We start from the raw sequence: 26,790 nt of genomic DNA, 5'->3' as shown, positions 1-26,790 counted from the left end.
TCCTTCATGTTCGCCCGCCCTTCCCCCTCCTCGAGCCCCAGAGATGAGATGAGGCTCGCGCCAGGAATGTGCTGTGACGTCACGCCGCTCTGTCTGAATCCTCACAGTTTTGGGGGAATCGTTTTGTCGGGCTTGCTTCTTCTGCCCGTGCGTTAAAGTTTCCCACAACTGTGTCAACTCACAGCGCTGAGGTGAAGAGCATTTTCGGATGGACATGATTTGACGCACTTCTAACTGGAATCTTTGCAAAAACTTCTTAGTCGAGAGGTAAGAGCCATTGCATCTGTCCTTCCCGTTACTCCGCGGCCGATGGGTGAGTGAGTGAGGGAGTCGCCGAAATACTTTGGTTTGCTGTGAAAATGGCTGAAGACGAACTTCATGTTATCTTTTCGTTTTGTTTGGTTAAAACTTAAAACTTTTTCTTCTGGTTTGACCATTCTCTCTGTGTCGTTATTGTGCACGCCGCCCCCCCTTTTGTTCTTAACTGAGCCTGTCCCAACTTGAGATGTTTTTAAGGGGCAGTAATCTGAGAAGAAGGCTGGTGAAATCCTGAGAGAGACTCTCGTTCGAGTTCAGTCTGTGTAACAGAAAATTGCTCCATGTTTATGGGTAAACCAAGAGTATGTGCTTTAATAACAAACGAAAAGAGTGAACATATTAACACTTAACATTTTCCATAAAGACAGCCGTATTTAGGACCTTTTTTTTTTTGCATCGTGACATTATTTTCATGACATTTAACAACCCCGAATTAATTCCCATTAACGCAATGAATAAAAATACATTGTTTTAATGCGAAAAATAGAGATACATTATTTAAGTATTGACATGGCACGTGGTATTTGTTTTTTGGTGACTTTTATTATATGCTTATGTAAATAAGCAATGCCATTAAATAATAAAATAATTCTCAATGCATAAACAGGTTTAATTTTCTTTAAGGTTAATATAAATTTAGTGCAAACGTAAGATAAATATAAATATTTTTATATAATTATATATTTTTATATTTTAAAACGTCAAACGTAATTACACAGCCAAAAAAATACTTGATGTGTGATTGTTTTGGGTTAGTGTATATATACAAAAAACACACTGTAATCTGTTCATTTTTGTAGTATATCATTTCGCAGAAGAAAACTGTCCCAAACTCAAATGTATGAATTTATTAACTAATACATAATAATAACGATCTGTCTTGAGTGACAAATAAACCGGAAAACCCCAAAATACCTTTAACATGCACGTGCTCTTTCCTCCTCTCTGTTCTCGTGCAGTGTGCTGTGCAAAGTGGGACGCGCGCTCTTGTTTCCATAGAAACGCTCAGGACGCTCTGCACTGCTGTGCCGCGCGCCGCTCTGATCATTCATCAAGACTTCACAAAAACCGCAAGATGGTAAGGAGACAACAGACACCACGAAGCCGCAAAATAAGGTGGAATTTAATAAATATATCAACGATTTCATCATTTCATTCTCGCGTTTAATGAACGCTCATATAGTCATGTGGACCTGTGTTGTTGCTGTTAGCTGGTAACGGTTAGCTTTCAGTGGTAGAATCGATCAGGAATGTTTTTTTATGTGTGACCTTGAGAAACTGGCTTGTTTCTGAATTAAATGTTATATACCTGGAATTATAAATTTCACCTTGCTCTTTGTTTCCCCTTCAGCCATTTTATGACAACGTTTACTACCCGTACCCATCAGATCCCCCGGGAACTCATTCCTCAGCAGGGATCCCGTCTCTTCTGAGCTCACCACAGAGTCAGCCCTCATCCGGCAGCCAGAGCAGGCCGGCCGCATCCACCATGTCCGGACCGCTTACTTCATCCGGAGCCGTCACCAGCACCAGCATTCCCCCGCCCTTCAAATTCAGAGTCCGGCGTGAGAATGTGGATTGGCGTCGGATCAATGCAGTGGATGTGGACCGAGTGGCCTGCGAAATGGATTTCCACGCATTACAGGAGCACATCACGGCCGTGACGTTCTGCAACGTGGAGGGCGAGCGCTGCCACCGCTGTCAGAGCCCCGTAGACCCGGCCCTGATCAAGCTCTTCCGGTTGGCCCAGCTCACCGTGGAGTACCTGCTGCACTCCCAGGACTGCCTGAGCGTCAGTCTGCAGGCGGCCGAGGAGAGACTCCTGACGGAGGCACGGGAAAGAGAGCAGCTCCTCGTCCAGCTGCAGAAAAAAAGCCAGGATGCCAAGACTTTAAAGGAGGAACTGAAGCAGAGGAAGAAGATCATTGCCTCTCAGCAAGCCATGTTCAGCGCGGGGATCGGTGCCAATTACCACAAGGTCTGTACAGCCCCATGGTGGAGTGTGAATGTGTGTATTAGCATTTTCATTGTCGCTGTCGCCTCCCCCCAAGGCCAGACTCTGCTTCCACCCCAGTCTCACTGTTCCCTGACCCCAGGGAATTCAACGTGTGCTTTTCTCACTGTTTGATGGCGTGAAGGAGCTGAATCTCAATTTGCATGCTGTACTCCAGTTAGTGTTGTTATTGTAAACTAAAATGATTAAAATCATTCATTAATTGAAATGAAGCTTAAATCAAATATAAATATGACTTTACTGAAATGACAATTAAAATTGGACTTGAAAAACTAAATGGGACACTAAAAGTACAAAAATTACTAGACGGAAATTAAAATAGTGCTGTCAAATAGATTAGTCGCATCTAGAGTAAAAGTATGTAAATATAAATGTGTGTGTATACAGTATATAATTAAAAACTTTTATGCAAGATGCGATTAATCATTTTGACAGCACTAAAATTAAAACACTTTTTGTCAAAATTACTCAAACTTGAACTAAAAAAAAAAAAAAAAGGCAAATAATGGCAAATTTCAAATATTAATAATAAATACTATAACAGCAGCGAGCTGTCTAAGCAACAATCAATCAAACAATCAGCATGCTAATTAGAGCACTGCTGCTAAAAATAGCAAAACTAAAAATATGGATATGAGCAGCACTAAGTCTAGGAAAAACTAGTCACCCCCAATTAGTTGTTACCCATCTCTAGTTTGTCATAGATCCCATTAATTAGTTTGAAAAGTACAGTTTTCTTTCCTGTGTCATACGTTTTTATTTTATTTCATTTAATATTTTTGAAAGAAGTCAAACGGTAATATTGTAAAATATTATAATTATAAAAACTGTTTTTATTTTAATATAAAAATGTCATTTATAAAGCTGAATTTTCAGCATCATTACTCCAGTCTTCAGTGTCACATGATCTTTCAGAACTCATTCTAACTAGTGCAAAATGCCCGTGCAAAATCAGTTTTTGATTGTGTTTTTAGTAATTGTTGGTTTGGTGTGTTTGAGTGCTCATTGTTACTATTACACAGCAAAAGTTCAGTGACATTTTTATTTGTGCATGGTAGAAAGCACACAGTGTACTCCGAGAAAACGCTATGCTTGAGGAAACAGTTTGTGAATAGGCTACTACAAATGATGCCCGTGAAAGAGACTGTGAACGCATTGAATAGGATATGTTTAGTTGGTGAATAGCATAGGCTACTATTACACAGTTGCGATAACTTTAAGCGCACCAGAATGAAATATAATATTCAGAAGTAAACAGCATAGCTGACTTACAGATTCAGATAACATCCACAAATGAATAAGCGCGTCGATTCAGGGAGCAGTGCAGAGTGCCCGTGCAAAATCAGTTTTTGTGAGCTGATCGCCGTCAAAAAAGTTCAGGAAATATTTCTTAGTGATGGCTGATTTTAACAGTTTCAATATGATAGCATTTTGAAAAAAAAGTGTCATGAATTTATTGCATTTTTGGGGAAAAATAAATCTGGATTTGAATTTTTTATGATATTATAACCTAAAGATGCAATGTGAAAGTTTGAAACAGAAAATAGTGGTTTTCATCTTGCCACTTTCTTGGTAAAGAAAACACATTTTTACTAAAATTAATCAAAATGGATTTATCACGTTCTGGAACCAAACTATACAAACTATAATATTCAGAAGGAACCAAACTATAATATTCAGAAGTAAACAGTGAAGCTGACAGAGTGTTTATGTCAGAATGTTTATTTTTAAACCACAACCTTTTAAAAATGATATATTTAACAATATCTTTAGCATTTCTCATCCAAACAATGTCAAACTTGGCACTGCACTTACTCGTGCCCGTAGCGAGACACCTGTCGAATTTGAAATCCATCGGACTAACGGTTCGAGAGATATGCGGTTAACAGACACACAGACAGACAGACAGACGTTTCTGTAATTTATACTAGTGCAAAATGCCCGTGCAAAATTAGTTTTTGTGTGTGTTTTTAGTAATTGTTGGTTTGGTGCCCGTGAAAGAGACTGTGAACGCATTGAATTCAGGGAGCAGGCTAGGTTACTACAAATGATGGCTGTGAATAAACTATAATATTCAGAAGTAAACAGTGTAGCTGACTGAGTGTTTATGAATACCACAACCTTCTAAGTGCTAGTGCAAAATGCCCGTGCAAAATCAGTTTTTGTGTGTGTTTTTAGTAATTGTTGGTTTGGTGTGTTTGAGTGCTCATTGTTACAATTACACAGCAAAAGTTCAGTGACATTTTTATTTGTGCATGGTAGAAAGCACACCGTGAACTCCGAGAAAACGCTATGCTTGAGGAAACAGTTTGTGAATAGGCTACTACAAATGATGCCCGTGAAAGAGACTGTGAACGCATTGAATAGGATATGTTTAGTTGGTGAATAGCATAGGCTACTATTACACAGTAGCGATAACGTTAAGCGCACCAGAATGAAATATAATATTCAGAAGTAAACAGCATAGCTGACTTACAGATTCAGTTAACATCCACAAATGAATAAGCGTGTCGATTCAGGGAGCAGTGCAAAGTGCCCGTGCAAAATCAGTTTTTGTGTGTGTTTTTAGTAATTGTTGGTTTCTTGGTAAAGAAAACACATTTTTACTCAAATTAATCAAAATGGATTTATCCACTGATCTATATAATGTCATTCACATTTTGGAACCAAACTATAATATGTAAGGAATAATTGACGACAGGCCGTTGAATTATTAGAAAAATAATGCACACCCGAGGTGGTAATGCGGTCACGACGCGAAGCGGAGTGGCCGTTACACCTCGGTGTGCATTATTTGTCTAATAATTCAACGGCCTGAAGTCAATTATTCCGCTTATACTACAGTTACCACACCTCGAAACATTGTTCAGATTATGTATTTCAAGACGTTTGTAAAGTTGTTGTCATTAAAACGCTCTTGTATGTAGGACTAATTTCTTACGCATGTAATACCATGCCTCCGTTGCTAATTCCAAAACGTCATTTTAGAGTTAGTAACGGAGGTTTGAGCCACTAATAGCAGACTAATGCTGGGGACACACGACTAGCTGACACATTCTCTGACTGTTTTCATCGACTGCAGCAGATTTTAAACACCGACTTTGAACACGCGTTTGGGCATGATCAGTCATAATAAGTATCAAATTACATTCATAACCGGCCTTAAAGTGTGTCCCTGGCTTTATGCAGTTATTAATGCAGTTATTAGAGAGAGATGTTGCAATAATGAGACAGAAAAGCATGTGCGTCAATATTATTATTTATTTATTAATTCAATTCGTTATAATTAATTTGTTCATTCTTTTTTATATTATTGACAGATGACAGTAGACTATAGCCAAATAAATGAAACACAAAGCCATTTTAACAAGTAGGCCTATCAATAAGTATTTATTTGTTATATATTAGCCTATCTGCAATAAAAAATCCGTGCTGCAGGACTATCCATTTATTAAGCCTATATTCAGTTTAATTTTCTATTGATTATAGATAGCCTAGGACTATATAATTTATTTATTAAAATTAAACTGCATGTGTACTGCACTAATTGTGAAGCTAGACATTGAAAATTGCAGATCAAGCGCATGCGGCTGCATGTTTTTTCTTGTTATGAATTGTATCCTATTTTCCGTTATTACAGTTAACTACGCGAAGTGATATGGAACTGTAATGCGGTCAAGACCTGCCTGGAACTACTTTAGCTGTGCGTTTCCCTGAAAATAATGCACACCTTAGAACGTTCTTCAACCAATCAGATTCAAGCATTCAACAGCCCTGTAGTATAATCAGAAGTAAACAGTGTAGCTGACAGATTGTCAGAATGTTTATTTTTAAACCACAACCTTCTTGGGGCTTCTTTGACCGATACAACTCTCTAATGTCAGAATGTTTATTTTTAAACCACAACCTTTTAAAAATGATATATTTAACCATATCTTTAGCATTTCTCATCCAAACAACGTCAAACTTGGCACTGCACTTACTCGTGACCGTAGCGAGACACCTGTCGAGTTTGAAATCCATCGGACTAACGGTTCGAGAGATATGTGGTTAACAGACACACACACAGACAGACAGACAGACAGACAGACAGACAGACAGACAGACACACACAGACAGACAGACAGACGTTTCTGTAATTTATAGATAGATATGATGATTTGCTGCTGCTCAAGTAAAACATTTTATTATTAATGTTAAAAATGTTGAAATAGAAATCCTTTTTAACATTATAAATGCCTTGACTGTAACTTCAAAAAAGCAGCCTTTAAAAAAAATCTTACTGACCTCAAATATTTTTAATGGTTGTATAAGTTCCATAAGTTCCAGGAAGTTGGGGTGTGACATATTGATGGGCTCATCCATTTTTTTCATAGAATTTGATTTTATTGGGTCAACAGTTTTGTTTTTTTTGCCACATCGAACATTTTAATGTGTAGCCTATATCTGCCGAAAAGTAAATTTTATTACCTTTAGGAGTATATTAGCTTATAGATGGCATTAAAGAGAACAGACTAAAATTTTGATTTAATGGGGTGGTTAATAGTACTTTACCATCACTAGTGTAATTTGTGCTTTTCCTATCCAGCAGATGTATGCAAATAAGTTTCTATCCTGAATTAAGTGTTGTCAACACTTTTAAGTCCATAATCAGGACAAGCAGGCCGGGACAGGATTAGCTAATCACCAGATGCTGTGTTTTTTGGACACAGCATTCAGGATTTGGCGAATAGAGCAGATGGTGTCAGCCGGTGACGATGACTTGTACTCTACTTATAAAAGAGCCTTAAGTGGAGGAAACAAATCAAAGCGCCCATCCCCCATCATCCCCTCCCACTCGTCTCTTCATTGAAATAAAACTGCATGCTGCATTCATCTTAGAAAATTCCCTGATGTATGTTACAGTCTTTGTCTCATGGCTTTATCGGATGTTTGCTCATTTGTAATCATGCAACTGTCCCTTCCTGATTGTGGCCAGCTGTTGCCAAGGCAACACCTGGTGTTTCATGTGGTTGCTAGGAGAAGCACAGGCGCCTGACAGCAGAATCGAAATGAAAGTGCCGCTCATGATTTACTGTTTATTTCAGGATCATGAAGGGATTTCATCAGAGAGCAGTGAAGTGGTTACCAAAATGTAGCTCAAAATCAGATAATTAGAAGTTGTATGTTGCATAAATTAAACGAGGCCTATTTTTCGATAATATTGTTTTGCATTGTGATGATATAATGACATTTTTTTGAGTTTCTCATTTGGTAACTGTAATACAGTATAATTGTATAATATTAAATGTCTAACTATTTTGTATTACAGTACTGAGAATAAGATGCTTTTTTCATTATGCTATGAGTATTAATGGGGGAAATGTAATAAAATTGATGTCAAAATGGGAAAAATGTAATTTAACAAAAAGATTTTTTTTACACACACATATGTATATATATATATAAGAATTGTCAATGACAATTATCATTAAAGTTAAGCATGTTTTTCCCCCAAATTTTTACTACTAAATGTAAAAATCAGTTGTTCTCATTACTGTAATATGAGACTGTACTGTAATACTGTAATCTCCAATAGAGCTGCATAACGAATTATTAAAATATTACGATCTCGATTCAAACACCCACGTGATTTTATTCCTAAATGACAACGATTCGGCTATGTCTATTAAACCTTACTATCACATTTAAATATGTATTTTCGCTGCCGCTGACCCAGAGAGAGCATGACATATATAGGTATGACACAGCTTCACAAACATTATTTATGTATTCGCATCATTATTTCTGTTGTTACATTCAAATGATCACAGACATTCGAGGAAAAAAGTTTGTAGTTCGGATATAAACACTGATGTCTACAGTAGCGATCAAAATAGAGTAAAACACCTTTTGAAAGTAACTTGACGCGTCAAATAAAGATTGTATCGATTATCATTGTCATTGAATCATTCATTCAAAAGATTTGTTAAAAAATGCTGATTCATCCAGTAATGAAACAAGTGAAGTCTTTATGAATGTGTCATTGAATAATTTATTCAATAGATTTGTTCAAAAATGCTGATTCATCCAGTAATGAAAAAAGTTAAGGATTTATGAGCGAGTCATTGAATCATTCATTTAGTAGATTTGTTCAAAAACGCTGAGCATTAAATCATTCATTCAAGCCGATTTTTTTAAAAAATCATTCAAAGTAATTCAATATTTTTTAAATTGACTGCTACAATTAACATTTAGTCAGAACCTTTAGCAAATTACATGCTATTTTGTTTAGTTGTCTATTCGGAGTCATGGGAGAATCGTGATCTCTATTTTAAACAAAAAAAAATTATGATTCTCAATGAATCCAGAATCTTGCAGCACTGTTTTTAAATTAATCAAAATCACAATAAATACAAACCATTTCAATGAATGCTACCATAACATATAGAGGCTACTTACAATTATGACAATTAGCCTTCATTTTATTTCGCACAACAGTATGCAACTGGAGGAGGGTGGGTCATAAAATAATGCCAAAAAATCTCGAAAAAACTGTAAATAGCCTTACATTTTTCTCATTGCAATATATATTTTTTCTTTTGACTCTGGGGTGAAATGGGACTGTTTCCGTGAGGTTCTTCCTCGTTCTGTAATACAAAACCTGCTGAGGCTGCAGATTGACACCAGTGAATCCCTGTTTGCCTGAATCCTTAGAACATAATTGCATTTCACAGTTGATTTGGGAAGTTATGTCAGTGCAGCAATGCAATTATGTCACACACTGAATGTTTTACAAGGGCATTCTTGTTGCAGAAAAAAATGCTAATCCAGAGCATGTGTTTTTGATGGGTATCAGTGGCAGTGTGGTTAAATTTGAATGAGAGTACCAGACGGGTGTTTTGGATGCTAAATGTGGTGTGTGATGTGCAGTGTTGTGGATTTTCCACATCTCAGTGAATTGGAGCGAGAGGTAGAGCGGCGATAAGATGCAACATCAACCCTGCACCACCCGGTGTTTCCATGGCAACATGCCCACATTGTCTCTTGGTATCATTCCTGAGCGGAGTGTGAGTGACAGCTGTGGTGAGGCTTGTGTTCACTCCGACCTTCAGCAATGATCCTCCCAGGCTCATTTGCTTTTTTCGACCTGTTGATTGACATTAAAGAAATTAGATCATCCGAAAATCATCATTTACTCAACCTCAAATTTTTCAATGGAAACACAAAAGGGGAAGCAAGCCATTTAAGAAAACGTAATCAGTATTGGTCCTCACAGATTTGATGTCATGTAAATTAATAAAGCTCCTGATTGTTTTTGTTTTTCAGTGCCAACATTGTGAGAAAGCCTTCATGAATGCCTCTTTCCTGCAAAGTCACACACAGCGCAGACACCCTACGGAGTTTGACATCAGTGAGTGACCATCAGTGTTTAGCATACTTTTAAAAAGAGTACTTATTACAGAATTAATATACTGTAAAAGAATAAATGTTTTCAAAATAAAGCTAATGTTTTCGGACACTATACTGCATGTTAATTGCAATTCAGTGACAATGTATTACAGTTTAAATTGATATTAAATGGAATCAGCTAAAAATATGTATTATTTTATCCCGCTCCCACCCAAAACTTTTTCACGTTTTGCTCCATTTCCTCAAGCAAAAGCCCATAGGAAGAGGTCTACGCTGATTTTTCAGTCCCAGTCCAGTTAGATTCTGTCTTGTTCCGGAGTCTATAGGCTATTATATCTAATTTCCACACACACACAGCGCTTAAGACCTCCAGTGACAGACTTGTGTGTGCTGTTATTATTAGATTGTGGCGAGCAGGACGAGGCCGAGGGCCGTGAGAGAACGGCGCGAGGCGGGTGTCGTGATTACTAATGAGCGACACCTGCACGACGCACCGGTCTCGTATCTCTCACGGAGGAGCGGAAGCATAAAAGTAGGAGCGACGACAGTGAAGGATGAGAGAGACCAGGCCTGGATTTATGTTGTGTTTTGTTATATGTGACAGCAGTCGTCCGTGAGAGGCTGCTGTTTTACTTTCATTTTGTATTTGTTTCATTTATTGTATTAAAGTTGTTGAACGTTCGCCGGTTCCCACAACGCACTGCCATCTGGTCCTCCACCAGCTGGGCGATCTTCTCCGCGATGCCTGACGGTGGCGCTGGATAGCCCTCGGTGGACGGCTCGACACTCCTCCGCCGCCTGGTGGATGGCGACGGCTCCTCCGAGTTCGGGCAGTTGGCAGGAGTTCCCCCGAACGAGTTCGTTGTTGTAGGAAGAAGGAGGGGGGAACTGGCAGACGTTCAACAACTTTAATACAATAAATGAAACAAATACAAAATGAAAGTAAAGACAGCAGCCCCTCATGGACGACTGCTGTCACATATAACAAAACACAACATAAATCCAGGCCTGGCCTCTCTCATCCTTCACTGTCGTCGCTCCTCCTGTTATGCTTCCGCTCTTCTGTGAGAGATACGAGACCGGTGTGTGGCGCAGGTGTCGCTCATTAGTAATCACACCACCGTCCTCGCGCCGTTCTCTCACGGCCCTCGGCCTCGTCCTGCTCGCCACATAGATAATTACATTTTTCACAAGTCATTTCTTTCTCCTGCTTCCCGCACACATAACAGTATCTTCCCTCTTGCGCCCGCTCTCAGCAATTCAAAACTTGTCCTGTGCCGCACATCCACGGCATTGCAGACCTCTAATTTGAAGTACATTGCAAGTTCACATTTAATGCAATTCACTTCTTTTTCACAAGGGTGATTCAAGCATCTGATGTTTTCCAGAACTGATAACAGATAATCAAAAAAAAATTCAGACGGTGAAGTTACAAGATGAGATCAACAAACTACAAGAGCAGTTGACCCTGGTCACGTCCCAAATGGAAACACAGCAGAAAGACTACACTGCTAAACAGGTTAGAGAAGACCACACCATGTTTTTAATAGTATATTTTGTTATTTAAAATAAGTATTTCATTCTCTATTTTGTCCAGGAGAAAGAGCTTATTCAAAGGCAGGAGGAGTTTAAGCGACAACTGGAAATATGGAGGGAGGATGAGAAAATGCGGATGAACAGCAAAATAGATGAAATCAAGCAAGCTTGTCAACGGGACATGGAGTCAATGCATCAAAAGAACAGAAACCTAGAAACCGTATGTTTTTATTTCAGACAAAGCTTTTATTGGTCACCATATATATAATATAATTAATGCTGTCACAATTAATGTGTTAATTTTTTCAGTTTAACGCGTTAAAAATATTTAACGCAATTAACGCAGTCATCCTGTGGCTAGCATTACATTGTATAACCACTCTCTTATTCATGCAAACACTTTTAAACCATCCAAGCGTGATAAGACACAAAAGAGAACGCAGTGGTGTACTGGCGCGCTTCTGCGTATGTCTGTGTGACACACACACGTGATCCGTGCGCACAGAAAGCCGCTTCAATCAGCAGTTGAACGGACAAAAACACACAAAATTATGCCAAAATGCCCATTTTGTTGAGTATCCTCACAAGCACAGTCTGAAATTAGTTAAATGAAGTCTTAAATGAACGTAAAGAGTTCTGAGAAAATGGGATGGGTGTCAGATAAACCTGCTGCTGTCTGTCAATAAGGATAACAAAGAACAAAAGAAAAAGAGAAAATCACTCACTGCTCTTGACTGAATAAGCTTTTGTAGCTTTAATAAGGAATCTATATTTAATTTATAATTAACTGTATTCAATTTCTGCATATATCCTACCTGTTAGACCTACCGGAAAATCTTAAAGCGTTGTTTACAAGGTTACATGGGTCAAAAACAACGAAAACAATAACTTTTTGTACATTTCTACTGGGCAAGTAAAAATCTGAAGTGGTCTGACTGGGTCAATAGAAAAAATTGAGCCCTGATATATTAAAGGGCATAGGTAAATGTGACATTTATTATAATGGGTTTATGTGAAGATTTAAGTTCACTTAAATTAAAAGTTGTTATATTTTTTTAAAGCCTGATAAATGTTAAAATTTATAGATTTCAATTATACTGTAATGCTGAATGGCTGTAGCGGTTTTTCTAGTTTTTCTTCTAAACTTGAGAAAAACTTAGCAGACGTTAGCAGTATTTTATCTTACATAAAAATATGCTATTAAACAAATATTTAAAATATAGGCTACTGTCTTTATGTTGTTTCTACATTAATTTGTAGATTAAATGTGAAATTATTACAATATTAAAATATTTCAAAAATGTAAATATTAAAAACTAATCTCGATTAATTACAGAAAAATGTGCGATTAATTAGTTAATTGTTTTCAATCGATTGACAGCACTAATTATAATATAATGTCATAAACCTTGGCTGGATTTTAATTAACAATGTTATAAAGGATCATTTAAATTAATCAAATAAGGTAAAAAGTATTGATATTATGTGATGTGATTGTGCTGAAATGACATTTAATGTTTACTTTTCTTCCCTTAGGAACTGATCAAAATGCAGCAGAAAAATATGCAGGAAAGCCTTCAGCCGGTACTGACACAGCCCAGTCCATCAGCCAGCAATGAACACTGGCAGGAAGTTGTTAAACTTCAACAAAAACTCCACAAACAAGTAAGAGATGCAGCATTCAGATGATTTGAAATAGATATTGATGTAGTTATAACATTTTTATTTTTCTTTACTCAGGAGGTGAAGTGGAAAGGGAAAATGCAAAAAATAAAGGAGGACCATGACAGTGAAAAAAGTCTGGTAGGTATCACATGTAGCTCTTTAAATATGGGAATAGCTCACATGTCCGCATATGCGTAATGTCTCTCTCTGGTTCATCAGCTTCAGGAGGACCTGTTCAAACTGCGCTCTGCTGTGTCAGAAGGCAGGGAGGAATCACGGAGACAGGTGCAGGAGCTGAGCCACAGGCTGCAGGAACAGCAGCAGATCATTGCCTCCCACAACAAGCAGGTCAGTACTGTAACTCAGCACAGGAAGAGGCTCGATTGTTCAGGATATCCTGTATTAGCGCGGCGGCCCACAGTGTAATCTTTAGGTTCGAGCTTGAGTGTACATGTGGGAACGTATCCGGACACTTGAGCTATTATCATCATGCTGATTATGCTGTCAGCTTGTCATTATGCATGTTGTCTTCTCAGTGAAACAATTACATTTAAAATGAAACGGGGCTAAGATAACGTGTTGCTGTTTTTTCGTAATAGCAAATAAAATGCGGGGTTTTTTTTACAGATGAAACAGATCTCGTCAAAGCCGCCAACAATAACAGTACAGCGTGAAGGTATGTAAATATTATGTTTTTAGACAAACGTAAAATAACTTTTTAATATATCAGTGCTAAATGAACTTCCTAATTTTAATCGGAATAAATTTTTGTTTCAGTGTTTGCTGCCCCGGCTCCAGAGACAAAAGCTAAAGTAGTGGTCAGTGGTAAGTTCCTGCATGACATATTGCTAGACAATGTCCAGATGAGCATTATCTCAACTGCAACTATCAGTGGTGTTGCATACTGTAATGTCAGGCTTTTGGAGCATGCAGATTTTTTTTTTTTTTTTTCTTAATTTAGTCTTGCTGGGTAGCCCAGGTCCCAGTGACATGGCATCATGCTGTGTTTTAAACATAAAATGGGCTATATGTAAGAATTTTCATGTATTAATTACTTTTTTTATTGCCAATGCCAATATGTAAACAAACCTAATTTTTAAAAAAAAACTAGACCTGACTTCCTAGGTTCTCTATTAAAGCATGTAGAATGATTTTTATGTGAAGGACACAGAACGTTTTTGCCGGGAAAATCAAAAGGATGTGATGTTTACGTGTGCTTCTACTCAATGACACATGAGACAAATGTTTATGTTCAGGATAATGCCGAAAGAGCTATTCTTTACTCTTACTCATACATGTGTTTACTGTCACATTTGATTCATTTAATGCGACCTTTGTGCATAAAAGTATTAATTTCTTCTCTTTTTTTTTTTCAAATCTCACTGATCCCAAAATTTTTAACAGTAGTGTATATCTGCTAACGGTTAACTGTTGTTACGTTGTTATGAAAAAGTACATACTTTTGAATGTGTAGCAGAATAGTAGGTACGTTTTGGGACATACTACTTCATCATAATTGCATCTTTAACTGACCTCTCTGATGCTTAGTTACGTACATCCCATCACTGTTTAATCTGCCCTGTCAATCATCTGTCACAGTTAACATCCTCCACATCCTACCGTTTCGGAGAGAGCATGTTGATCTGCCAGTCATTGTAGTTTTTTAACACTTTATTTGTGTTTGTAGTAATAAATTGTGCAATAAATTGTGGACAACATTAGCCGTCAGAGAGCACGGATCTGCACTTTGGATTCTAACTGGTAAAAGTAGACCATCCGGGTATCTTTGGAATACTCATTTCAACATACTACAATTTGAGACACACTCATTCTAATTTTGGATACTAGTTGGGATGGACAGTATGCAAATTAGGACGCAGCATCCCCAGCATGTGTCTTTTTGGTGGACACTTGCATTTGGATGGCTTCAAAGCTAATGTACATGTATTAACAAAGAGCCACAAAATGTGATTTAATGGGGTCAGTATGGGTAATATCAGTGCAAAATGAGATGTTTTAGGCCAGGGGTTTAGATTTGAATATGCCTCAGTCCATCCGTAACCCCTGCACTCTTCTCTGACCTCTTTGCGCTGTCCTATTAGAGCAGTCCAGCTCAGGCCATAAACTGGATCCTATAGTGGAGCTGTCTGAGGAGGAGAAAGGTAAAGCGGTAGTGATTGAGTGGCATGCTCGCATCCTGTCTGCATGATCTGTTGCTTAGGTCTGCGTGTTCAGTCTGAGCTTGTGTCGCCAGCAAACTAAAGATCTGTCTCCTCAGTAAACACAGATGTTACAGCATGCATGTAATTATTGTGCAGCTCAGAGCAAGAGAAAGGGAATGTCAATGTGGAGCTACAGGAAATTAACATATTTTAATTGTTTGCCGTTCTCTGTTATTTACGGGTTTAAAAAATATAAAAGAGACATTGTACAAGGGCAGTGGCATTTCCAGTTTTTTTTCTTTTCTTTTTCGGTTGTGCATTTTACATTTTAATTTTTGCATTTTTTCTTCTTTCCTATAAAAAATTATAGTTTTATAAATAAAGAGAATCCATATTTGCAGCTAATATTAATATCTGAAGTGGTCAGGTGACGAATGTTTTTTTTTTTTTTTTAATAATGAAATTTTACATTTATATACAATACTGTTAAAAAGTTTGTGGTTAGAGTTAAATTGATCAAAAGTGACAGTAAAGACATTTCAAAAGATTTCAAATAAATTATTTCTTTAAAAACTTTCTATTCAACAAAGAATACTGAACATTGAAAATAATCAGAAATATTTCATGAGTAGCAAATCAGCATATCAGAATGATTTCTGAAGGATCATGTGACACTGAAGACTGAAGTAATGATGCTGAAAATTCAGCTTTACCATCACAGGAATAAAAGCTGTGTTTAAAATTTTAAAATATCAAAATCGAAATAATAAATTTTAAATTGTAATAATAATTCAAAATATTCCTAGTTTTACTGTGTTTTTGATCAAATAAATGCAACCTTGGTGAACATAAGAGACTTCTTTTCAAAAAAGTAAATTCTTACGACCACAAACTTTTAAACGGTAATGTGTATATATTCATAACTTTAATTTAGTCTCTTTGCTGCATTAAACTGCATTATAGAGCATTGCTATTCCAAGTTAAAAGTGTTTTTTACAATGAGTGGCAGCATCTGCCACAGCAATTGTAGAATGACAGAAAATGTATTCCAGAAGATGTGCCATCCAACATGTTACCATAATCATTCATCTTATATTTTCAGATTCCTCTAGCATCTCAGAAAGCCACGAGGAGAGCCGGTCGTGGCAGCAGGAAGTGCAGGAGCTGTTGAAGAACCCGGGTTTGAGGAGAGACATGCGTCTGGCAGCTCAGCAGAACCTTGATGATAGACTGCAGAACTTAGGCATCAAGGTACTGAGTGTCAAACTGCATGACATTTTTTTTACTTATGACAGTTGAGAAGCCATAGCACTGTATGACCTCAATGTCTCTGGTGTTGTTCAGGGAGTCAATGGTCTCTCTAAAGGGGTGTATAAGAGCACCATGGTCCAGATAATCACTGATCGTCAGAAGAGACAGGAAGAGGATCCAGCGTATCGGAGGTTGCAGAAAGAGATCAACCATAAACTAGAGCAAAGAGTGAAGGAGAGAAACACGGAGCAGCCAGCCAAGCCCAAACAACACGAACAAGGTCAGGATTAGGCTTTGCAGTTTCAAGGCTGAGAACAAGGCATTAAAGCCGTGTGTCCACCAAAGTGTTTTTTCCAGTTGATTTCAATGTGAGCGGCACGTATTTAAAACGGCAGCAGCGTGACGAGGCGCCGAGCGTCTATTTCATCTGAACGCTAGTAACACTTCCCGGGTTATTCCATATCATAGCAAGCATAGCGTCTCAACTGAAAAAAACGCTGCGCTCTGAAGCACTCTCAAGTGCCCACAGCTGTGCGTTTACAGTGCCTGGTGTTTTGAGTTGGCTAAAAATGCTTTGGTGAACACGCTGCCAAAAGGTGCAGCAAGCGATTTCTGAGAAACACTGTTGATATTTGAAATCAACCCAAACAAACACACCCCTCCCTTCATTGCTCCGCCCCAAAATGCAAGAGTGGATGTTTCTTGATCATAACTCAAAGCAAAATAATGCTTTGTAAAAAATAATGAATGAACGACAAGGAAGAACAAATACACGGTTTAATACGCACATATTAAAGGAGAACTCCGGTCAATTTTAACATTGAGCTCATTTTTTTGTAAATTTGGAGTGCTGTCAGTACAGAGAACAACGACAAAAATCGGTGTTGCCTACACCGTGTTATCCTCTTTTTAAAATTTGCACCCTGTTGACTTCAATGGGGCAAGTTTTAAACCTGCTTTTAACCTCTTAACATCCTTGATGTGTCATTACAAGTGCACAGCCATTGTGAGTGATTCCTTTAGAGTGAACACGGTGAATCTGACTGCAGTAGATGTGAAAGATATGAATAAAAGTGATGTTATTTCAGCCAGCGCACATACCTGTATTTACGTCCTGTTTTCGTTCGAAGTCCATAGTAATCGATTGTCGAGTTCGGGCGCATGATCGTACGTACTAAACCTATGCGCGTGAACTCGACAATCGACTACTGTGGACTTCAACCGAAAACAGGATGTAAATACAGGTATGTGCGCTGGCTGAATAAACATCATTTTTATTCATATCTTTCACATCTACTGCAGTCAGATTCACCCGTGTTAACTCTAAAGGAATCACTCACATGACCTGTGCACTTGTAATGACACATCAAGGATGTTAAGAGGCTAAAAGCAGGTTTAGTACTTGCCCCATTGAAGTCAACAGGGTGCAAATTTTAAAAAGAGGATAACACGGTGTAGGCAACACCGATTTTTGTCGTTGTTCTCTGTACTGACAGCACTCCAAATTTACAAAAAAATGAGCTCAATGTTAAAATTGACCGGAGTTCTCCTTTAAAGCTTTGTATTTTAGTTGATGTTTTGTTTCTCGCTTGGATCACTTGTTTCAGTTCTTTTGCAGTGATGCAGTCCAGACCCAGATCCAGCAGTTTTCCATCAACAGTAACTCGTGTGGTGTCAGGTCCTGCTCCCAAACAGCATCACACTCCACAACCAGTCCCACGCAGCAGAACCAGCACCAGCACCCTGCCCAAGACCTCCACACCACTGCAGCATCACAGGTACGGAGGAGGTCATGGCAGTGTTAGGGTTTTATCTTTAGATAAATTACTCCAAATTTAAAATAAAATCACACAAAAAATAAGTAAAATAAAATAAATAATAAAAATCCTTGTCTTATAATGCACATTATTTTAAGGTTTTTAATGTTTGTTTTTAATACTGTCAATTGTTTTCTGCTAACATATCCAAAGTTTTTTAACCAAAAATGCCCTAATCTATACAATCAACAGTGTCATTATAGTATTATTAATGTATTATATAGTATTTATTAATGTTTAGAATTAGTTTTATTTATACATTTTTGTTATCATTTTATTTTTAGTAAAAGTTATAGTAATTTTGTTGTTTTTGTAATTTTTATTAGGTTTTGTTTATATGTCTATTTAGTTTTTACAAATTTTATTTCAATTTTATTTTTAGAATTTCATGAAAATGTTGCCTAGGCATAAATGTAAGGTTTTTTTATACTTTTATTTTATTTTAGTTCATACTTATTTTATTCAACAGAAATGTATAATACTTTTTAGTAATCACTCACAATCAAGTTTCAATCAGACATGCATCACATTACAGAAGTGAAATGCTTCGCAGATGCCATTAACATTTAATTTATTTAGTTTGCTGTTCATGATATCACTTTGGCTTAAATGATCACTGATTTTATGTTATCCAGGGTATCCGCGGGGTCTTGAAAAGTATTAAAAGGTGATAAATCAATTTTGGGAAAATTAAGACCCTTAAAAAGTATTAAAAAGTCTTATCACGGCTTTATAAAGTCTTAAATTTTGAAAGTATTTTTTCTGAATTAGCTGTCCAACAGTTTGAGTCCCAAAAACATTGTAAAAGTGTGTGAATTTAGTCATTTTTATTAAAAAAACGAACAGGTACATAAAAAACTAGGCTATTGTGGGTGCGTTCGTAAATTGCCTCTGAGAGCACCAGAGCGGGCAGGCGGGCGGAAGTTCAAAAGCACAATGTACGCTCTGGCGTTCCCAGTGCGTATTACAACGCACCGAAATGCTTTAAGAGAAGGTTGGTGAACGCATGAACAGATTGCAATAATATCTGTCTGCAGAGCCACAGTTTCACCCCAGCAGTTTTACCCCACGCATGCGCAGTTTCATCACAACAGTTTTACCCGCAGAGTCCGTGTACCGTTACATTAACCCATACAATTTGTATTATGCATTTCCTTAACATGTATTTGCTAATCAAACACTTTATATGAACAAACTACTAATCTATAAAACACAATCGGTCTTCCGACCTTTTACTATTGTGTTGATATGCGCGAGGGAGAGAGAGCAATACAGCGCTCGTGTTGTTTGAAGGCGGTGAGAGTGCGCGCACGCGGCCGGGGCTCTCTCTCTCTCTCTCTGTTTGTTCTTGCGCCCTCTCCACTGATCTAAATAATTAGTTGTCACGACGACTTATTTGTTCCCTCGTTTTAATAAATCGTGGACACGTTGAACTAATTCCCTCCCTCATTTTGATTTAACGAATTACAACGTGGCCAAAAACAGTTTGATACTATTAATTAGTGAATGCTAAAGACCTATTTTTGTGAATTGGTGAATATTCAGGTGAATTATTTCGTGGCCACGAATTAATAATGATTATTAAACTGTTTTTCTTACCTGTGAAGATAGCTCTTCAGTGAAGGCCGACTATTCTCGTACAGCTTTTTATTCCTTTTTTTTTTTTGTGAATTGGTGAATATTCAGGTGAATTGTTTCGTGGCCACGAATTAATAATACCTCAGCACGTTTTACAAATTTTCAACGTGGCCACAATATAGTAAAACGAGGGAACAAATTAGTATAACCTGCTGAGGTATTATTAATTCGTGGCCACGCTTGAAGTGGCGGTGAGGTATTAAAAAATATTGAGAAGGTCTTGAAAAAGTCTTGAAAAGGTATTAAAATGAACTTCAAGATTCCTGCATATACCCTGTTATCGCTCTTTATCAGTATTTTTATACTTAGATCGAGTGGCTTTTTCTGTGTTGCCTGAACATGTGTACATATTATGTCTCACTTGCAGAACCCCTCCATTCAGCTCTGATGAAGATTCGTCCGAGGAAGAGGAGACGTCTGAGGACGAAGCCCCTCAAACACAGAAAAAATCTGTCCTGGTTAACAGCACCGCAGTCAAAGCCCAGACTGCTAAAACACAGCAGCGCTCGAGCCCTCACACTCCTGCTGTGCGCTCCGCCGCTCCCGTGATCAGTGCGAACAGGACAGATGTGACCGCTCTGAGCGAGAGCGAGAGCGACAGCGAGTGGACCGACGGCAGCGAGATCAAGGAGATCAGCCTCTCACAGCTGCACAAACACACCGACCAGAATGGAAATGTGGAGAAGATTACTCACAGTAAGACTCGCTTCTAATGTCAGTTGTTGTATTGCATTGGATTTGTTTTATATTTGTATTGTGTGTGTTTTCTGTAGGTAATGTCAAAGCTATTGGCAAAAGCCTTGAAAAACAGCTGGCGACACGAGGCCCAAAGAAACCAGCAGGGGGCGTTAATACATTCCTGGAAAAGCCAACAGCTGTCAAAAATACAAAGCAAGATGCAAAGAAAGTTCTAAAGGTGAGATCCGCCCCTTTAAACAGACACAGATGTTTATATTATGTTGCATAAACATGGTACTGAAATCTACAACAATGGAGAACAGGTTATTTTTTTAAATATTTTTATATTATATTGATATTATATTAAGTATTTTTGCACTTCAATCAAATAATGTAGCTCATCACATAACTGTAGGAAATATTGTAGATTTACAATTCAAAAGTTTGGGTTCAGTAAGAAATTAATACTTGTATACAGCAAGGACACATTAAAATGATCAAAAGTGACAGGAAAGACATTTATAATGTTAAGAAAGATATTTATTTTAAATAAATGCTGTTTTTATCTCTATACCAAATTTGTAAAGTGTTGTTTTTCTGCTCTGTTGCTTTCAGTACACAGATGAAGATGATGACGATGATGACTGGGATATCTCCTCTATAGAGGATGTGCCCGATGTACCCAAACCCAGCCAATGTCCCGTGCCCGTCATCAGGAAGAGCCTGGACAAGAGTCTGGACACCAGCACTAGTGTGTGGGGCTCATCGACGGGCAAAGGGCACAAGCCAGGTACATAGAATTCCTTTTTAACTAAACATATTTTGTGTACTAATAAGAAATCATGGTTATAAATGATTTACATCATAGAGACTCAGATTGCTTGCCGAAAAGCTACAGTGAAAAAAAAATGATATGGACCAACTAAAAAAAAACTTTCTGCATTTTTACATTTTCAAAAAAACATCACAGTATGATTTATAAGCTGTTTACTTAATGGGGACCAAAAAATGTCCCCACAAGGACAAGGATTTCGGATATTGCCATCTTTGAGGACATTTAGTCACTGTTAGTCAGTTAGTCAATTTATTTACTCACCAACTTCAATGGACCATTTTAAAATATGTATCATATTTTCTGTTTTGTATCCACATTTAAACATGTTACCTATTGGTGCCTTTTTTTTTTTTTTTTTCTCATTTTTGAGTTGAAAAAATATTTTTTTAAATGTTTTTTTTTTCTTAAAGCTACACTATGTAACTTTTTTATGTTAAAAATGTACTATATGTATATAATGAGCGAGTACATGAGAGAGTTACATACTCTAGCTTTAAGGAAAACAAGTAAAAAAAACTTCTGACGTCATGGGATCACAACACTAACGCCGCCTTCACACTGGCAGTTGAAATCAGCTCCGATACGGCAGCGAAACGACCGGAAGTCATTCATTTCCTATGGAGATTCGCAGACCGCATGCGAATGGGTCCGAACCAGGTGCGAACGAGTGCGGTGCGGAAAAAATCGTGTCCATTGGCCATCCGGATGCGTTCAAAAAATTGAACTCTTGCGAAAGGCTACGGACGGTTTCTATCCGAAAATCCCAACGGAAGTTAGCGTTGCTATGGTACTGATAAACAAACCTGGATTCTTAACTTTTAATAAAATAAATAATGATTTTATAACGATTAGTTGTCATGTCATTTTTTTATTTTCATGATGTTTTAACGTTATTAGGGCAGTTAATACAAATAAATAATTCAATATTTAAATATACTCGCTTCCGAGGCTTCCGACCACTGATCTATATAATGACATATATATATAATATATATATATAATGTCATTCTATATAGATCAGTGCTTCCGACGCTTTTCACCGTTGTGTACGACGTCCGCTGGGGGCGTATTGCGTATTACGGAGCTGATTTCAACTGCCAGTGTGAAGGCGGCGTAAGAGATAGTAAATCTTTTCCTGGATTTTTTTTGTGCGTTGCCGAGATTAGACCTTCCTTAACATAATGCCGAAAACGTGAAGTCTCTAGGTGGTCTGGTTGAGGAGTAGATAGAAGTACAAGTTTGGTGCGCACAGACAGAACAGAAATCATGAGTTAACAATCGCAATTTTGTCCAGTGGAAAATTGCGCTAAAAAGCAGAGCTACCAATAAATATGCATAGCCTCGGCTAAGTCCATGACCCATATCTAACTGCCTAACCTTTAATTTAGTCTTTTTACAACTTAATTTTACTATAAACAAAAGCTAAATTAGCTATAAACGAAAGTAGTATTTTTACTTTTGAAGAATTATGTTAGTCACTGTTCAATTTATTTACTTACCAACTTCAATTAACCTTTTTAAAATATCCATAATATTTTCTGTTATGCACAGTACTCCACAGACCCCCCCCCCCCCCCCCCCCCCATTCAGTAAAGCTGGCCAGTATAAAACGTGTAAAGGAGTTTAAAAAAGTTCCAGGAATTCCTCCATTACACACACAAACGAAGATCTGCTGTACTGAACTGTAATGGCCAACGTAGCTCTTATGACGATAAAAAACAGGTGTGCTTGAACATTCTGTCCTCTTTAGGGTTGCATCTTGTGACATCACGTCCTGTTTTTGGTTAGTTTAGATGTCTCCGATTTGTGTTGCGTTCATATTTCAGTCAAACCTCACTAGAGTTCGGATGGCAGCGTTCACACTTATTCAAATGAACCGCACTAACAGAGCAATCGCACCAGAGTCGGTTTGAAGTGTGAGCTCACCCGTAGTGTATTTGTCTGGTGTTAAAAGACATTTGAACCAGTGTTTCGTGAGTCGTGACCCCTCTCTTATAAGCAGAGGCTCTTCAGCTCAACACCTGTTGCTAGTCTTCGGACGGTGTTTCTGATTTCTTTCTTTGTGTTTTGCAGGCCTCACAGACGCAGGAACCAGCAGCACTCTCAAGAGCAGCTTAGTGAGCGTCAGTGACTGGGATGATTCAGATGAGATATAAGAAAATGCAGCAGAGCAATACCAAAACATTCACAAGCTAATAAACCTCATAATTGCAATACCCAGTACCTGTTGTAGCTCAGGCTTAGTGTTTATTCAGGGACAGCAGTGCAAAAACAGCCTTTCATTCCTTGAGTTTGATATTGACAGTGTTAAAGGTACTTTATATGAAATATAAAGGTACAAGTACAGTTAATGCTAAGGAACATCTAAGGGATATTGCACTTTAAAATAATTGCCTCATACTTTTTGATTGTTTATATGCTAAATGATTTATTAAATTCACTTTTTATAACACTTCAAAGATTCTTCTTTGCTTTGCACTCCTGTTATATTAAAATTTCTTGCATTAGAGAAGCTCTCTTATTGGAAAAGTGGCAACAAACATTGCAAATGTTACACAGCTGAGTCTATAGGAGGCCTTATGGGTCTGACGGTACTTGATGACTGGCTTCCTTGTGTTCCTCTCCTCCCTCTACTCTCTCTACTTCCTCTTCTCTCACTGGATGATTGCTGTGAAGGAGGGATGAAGACTGTTGTGGGTCTGGACGAGACGGGCCGCATGTACGTACGTCTGGTACGTGCCGTCATTTTGGTTGGGGGTCTTATGAGTTGTTTATTGAATCTGAGGAAGAAAAAAAGGTACCAATTTAACCACATATTCATTGCAACCCCGTATTTAGCTTGTTTCCACGTACAGTAGATGTATACTGTGTGACGGGACAGACCTTTTGGGGAATGACTCTTTCCCAGAGAAATAGCACATGACTGAACTTCCACATATAACCAGACATGAACCTCCCCAACCAATGAAGAGAGCGGCACCGAGCTCATACCTGAGAAATAAAAGTCACATATTTTAAAGGACCATATCATAACGCTTTCCTTTTTAACATTTTTTATTTTTTATTGAGTCCCACAGATGATTAAGAATGAATCGATGAAGAGTTTATTTTAAGTAATTTTAATGAAATATATGAAATGAAATGGTATTAATGTTGAATTACATTTCTGTTTCATTGAACATAAGTCTACCACTAGCTTATAGTCCACAACAATCTATTTTGCAATTGAGAGTACGTTTACACGACAACGGAGTACTAAAAACTGTCTTACGTCTACGTCGTGTGCCACACATTTTAAAAAAAACTATTTGTTAAAATAACTAATTGCACTGAAATAACATGTTAAATTGACTCATACGCCCTTAAAAAAGTGTTTTACACAGTCAATTTAAAAAGCCAACTGTCACTTTCGCTTATTTCACCGGCTGCTTTGTCAATGCAAATTACTGTCTTAGAATCTTACAGCCAATCACACTGCACCAGGGTTTTGTCGGATCAGCGTGTTACTTCTGTCAGTGTGTGTTGGCGTCTGTTGGAGTTTGTATGTTGAATCAGCGTTTGTCGGGTCGTGGAATGTCTGAAAAGTTTCGTACTGTAATCTGGTGATTGTTCACATTGGTCGACATCTGTCAGTGCAGTGTGAATTGGCCGTTAGAATTAAAGTTTTCTTTTGCATTGCTTTTGCCTATCCATCCATCCAAACGTTTTTTTTTTTTTTTCATGATCCAAGGAACAATTCTGTCTCAGAAGACCAAAAGATATTTGATTCCTCATTATATGACCCCTATAAGCCCTTTGGTACATCATGACGTACTTATAAAAAAAAAAAAATATATATATATATATATATATATATATATAGTGAACACTTTCAAAGTTAGACATACAGTAATATGACAAATACAACTGTCATAATTACGTACTTTGTTTCTAAGTAATATGGATCCACAAATTCTGAACGCACTTTATTTCCCCACCAAGAGTAGACTATCATACCACTGAACCCTGCAAAACATACATCGGTTAATGATACTCAATTTATGATTTATGCAAAAATTATTATGAAGGAACATTCATACCGGATGCCATGTACGTCAGTGCTGCTGCGAATGTAACTCTGGCGTTGGCGAGTTCAGAGCCTCCGATTTTGGTACATTTCATCCCAATGAGGGCAAGCACAGCTCCCCAGAACCCAAAGATCACAGAGACCACAGACAGAGCCCTGCACACATGGAGGAAAACTAACAAAGAGAGGATATTAATATTCACCAAACACATGAGAGCATCTCCTCCTGATTGAGAAATATCATAATATTATATATCACCTTGGCTGCATTTATTTGATAAAAAATACAGTAATATTATGAAATATTATACAATTTGAAATAACTGTTTTTATAATAATATATTTTGAAATTATGCAGCATTATAATTTTCAGCATCATTTCTCCAGTCTTCAGTGTCACATGAGCCTTCAGAAATCATTTTAATAATGCTGATTTGCTGCTCAAGAAATTCTTACTATCAATGCTGAAAAAATATTCAAATTAAAATAAAAGTAAGGTTTTATTTAACACTTTTCCCCAGTCATCTTAATGGCAAAAGTGTCCCAATCAACCTGCATTCACCCAATATATATATATATGATTTTTTTTAACTAGATTTTACTGAGAGCCATGAGCCATTTATTAATTTTTTCCCCCCACCAAATCATGACACAATTTCTCAGTTTGAAGAGTGATTCAATATCATTACAATAAGGTTTCATTTGTTAGCATAACATAAACTAACAATGAGCAATATATCTAAAACATTCATTAATACTTGTTAATGTTAATCTCAATGTTTGCGAATACTTTTTAAGATCAAAAGTTGTATTTGTTAACATTAGTTAATGCACTGTGAACTAACATGAAAATGAACATTTCTATTAAGCACCATTAGCAAAGATTAATAAATGATGTAAATATATATTGCTCATTGTTAGTCCATGTTAATCCGTTAACTAATGTTAACAAGTGAGACCTTGTTATAAAGTGTAAGCAGTGATTCCTCACCAGACAAGCCCATCATGGAAGGGTAGTATTTACAGTCAGATACTCCTGTGGTGTCTGAGACACAGTCCATCCAGAGGTTGGAATAGTAATTCCCGGTGGTCAGAACTACAGAGCCGACCTCAGAGAAGACCCAGTACTCGATGGCCAGAGTGGAACAGATCAACATCCAGCCACACAGACAGGACACAAAGCAGCCGATCTCCACATACATCACCACTGTTCGCTGCCTCATGCTGCCGGCTTCATGCGACGGATGAATGGAAGACAAGTTAAAAGAGTGATGGAAAGAAAGTCCCCTGAATTGCTGAGAAGTTTTAAATCAACATGGAATAAAATTACATGGTGGTGTGTGCCCTTCAAGGACATCTTCCTCCCGTCTTGGTGTCTGAACCCAGTGCCTCCACAATGCTTTTTCGGCATATTACAG

General features: G+C 37.6%; 2 protein-coding genes across 8 annotated transcripts; one reads left to right on the top strand and one right to left on the bottom strand.

Annotated features, from left to right (window-relative positions):
- Positions 1 to 50: 50 nt before the first annotated feature.
- dzip1 (DAZ interacting zinc finger protein 1) lies at positions 51 to 23,758 on the top strand. Of its 7 annotated transcripts, none has more exons than XM_079883436.1 (19): positions 51 to 267; positions 1,278 to 1,396; positions 1,670 to 2,296; positions 9,641 to 9,725; positions 11,113 to 11,243; positions 11,322 to 11,480; positions 12,797 to 12,925; positions 13,001 to 13,063; positions 13,145 to 13,273; positions 13,553 to 13,601; positions 13,703 to 13,750; positions 15,028 to 15,087; positions 16,190 to 16,338; positions 16,432 to 16,618; positions 17,957 to 18,116; positions 20,161 to 20,489; positions 20,567 to 20,709; positions 21,087 to 21,261; positions 23,380 to 23,758. In XM_079883436.1, the coding sequence occupies exons 2-19, from the start codon at positions 1,394 to 1,396 to the stop codon at positions 23,460 to 23,462; spliced, it is 2,709 nt and encodes a 902-aa protein (XP_079739562.1). In that variant the 5' UTR covers positions 51 to 267; positions 1,278 to 1,393; the 3' UTR covers positions 23,463 to 23,758. The 7 variants fall into 7 exon arrangements, with proteins under 7 accessions (XP_079739562.1, XP_079739560.1, XP_079739561.1 ...); XM_079883434.1 differs by having other exon boundaries at positions 51 to 313; XM_079883435.1 differs by lacking the exon at positions 15,028 to 15,087 and having other exon boundaries at positions 51 to 313.
- On the bottom strand, positions 23,623 to 26,756 carry LOC307165617 (claudin-10-like). Its single transcript, XM_079883443.1, has 5 exons — positions 26,364 to 26,756; positions 25,386 to 25,547; positions 25,230 to 25,311; positions 24,190 to 24,297; positions 23,623 to 24,086 (listed from the first exon to the last, which is right to left on the bottom strand). Exons 1-5 carry the CDS (start codon positions 26,593 to 26,595, stop codon positions 23,858 to 23,860), a joined length of 813 nt encoding a protein of 270 aa, XP_079739569.1. The 5' UTR covers positions 26,596 to 26,756; the 3' UTR covers positions 23,623 to 23,857.
- Positions 26,757 to 26,790: the final 34 nt, after the last annotated feature.

The sequence above is a fragment of the Squalius cephalus genome, assembly GCF_949319135.1.
Source record: "Squalius cephalus genome assembly, chromosome: 10".
NCBI lineage: Eukaryota > Metazoa > Chordata > Actinopteri > Cypriniformes > Leuciscidae > Squalius > Squalius cephalus.
This window is presented reverse-complemented; position numbering and strand designations above follow the sequence as displayed.

What these genes read in the sequence shown, in the direction of transcription:
- dzip1 (XM_079883434.1), top strand. An exon ending in CCCTACGGAGTTTGACATCA is followed by an intron (nt 9,726 to 11,112) that starts GTGAGTGACCAT and finishes GATGTTTTCCAG; the next exon opens with AACTGATAACAGATAATCAA. An exon ending in TTGCCTCCCACAACAAGCAG is followed by an intron (nt 13,274 to 13,552) that starts GTCAGTACTGTA and finishes TTTTTTTTACAG; the next exon opens with ATGAAACAGATCTCGTCAAA.
- LOC307165617 (XM_079883443.1), bottom strand. Translation starts at nt 26,595, where the DNA reads ATGAGGCAGCGAACAGTGGTGATGTATGTGGAGATCGGCTGCTTTGTG. An exon ending in TTCCATGATGGGCTTGTCTG is followed by an intron (nt 25,548 to 26,363) that starts GTGAGGAATCAC and finishes TCTCTTTGTTAG; the next exon opens with TTTTCCTCCATGTGTGCAGG. An exon ending in CCATATTACTTAGAAACAAA is followed by an intron (nt 24,298 to 25,229) that starts GTACGTAATTAT and finishes TTTATTTCTCAG; the next exon opens with GTATGAGCTCGGTGCCGCTC.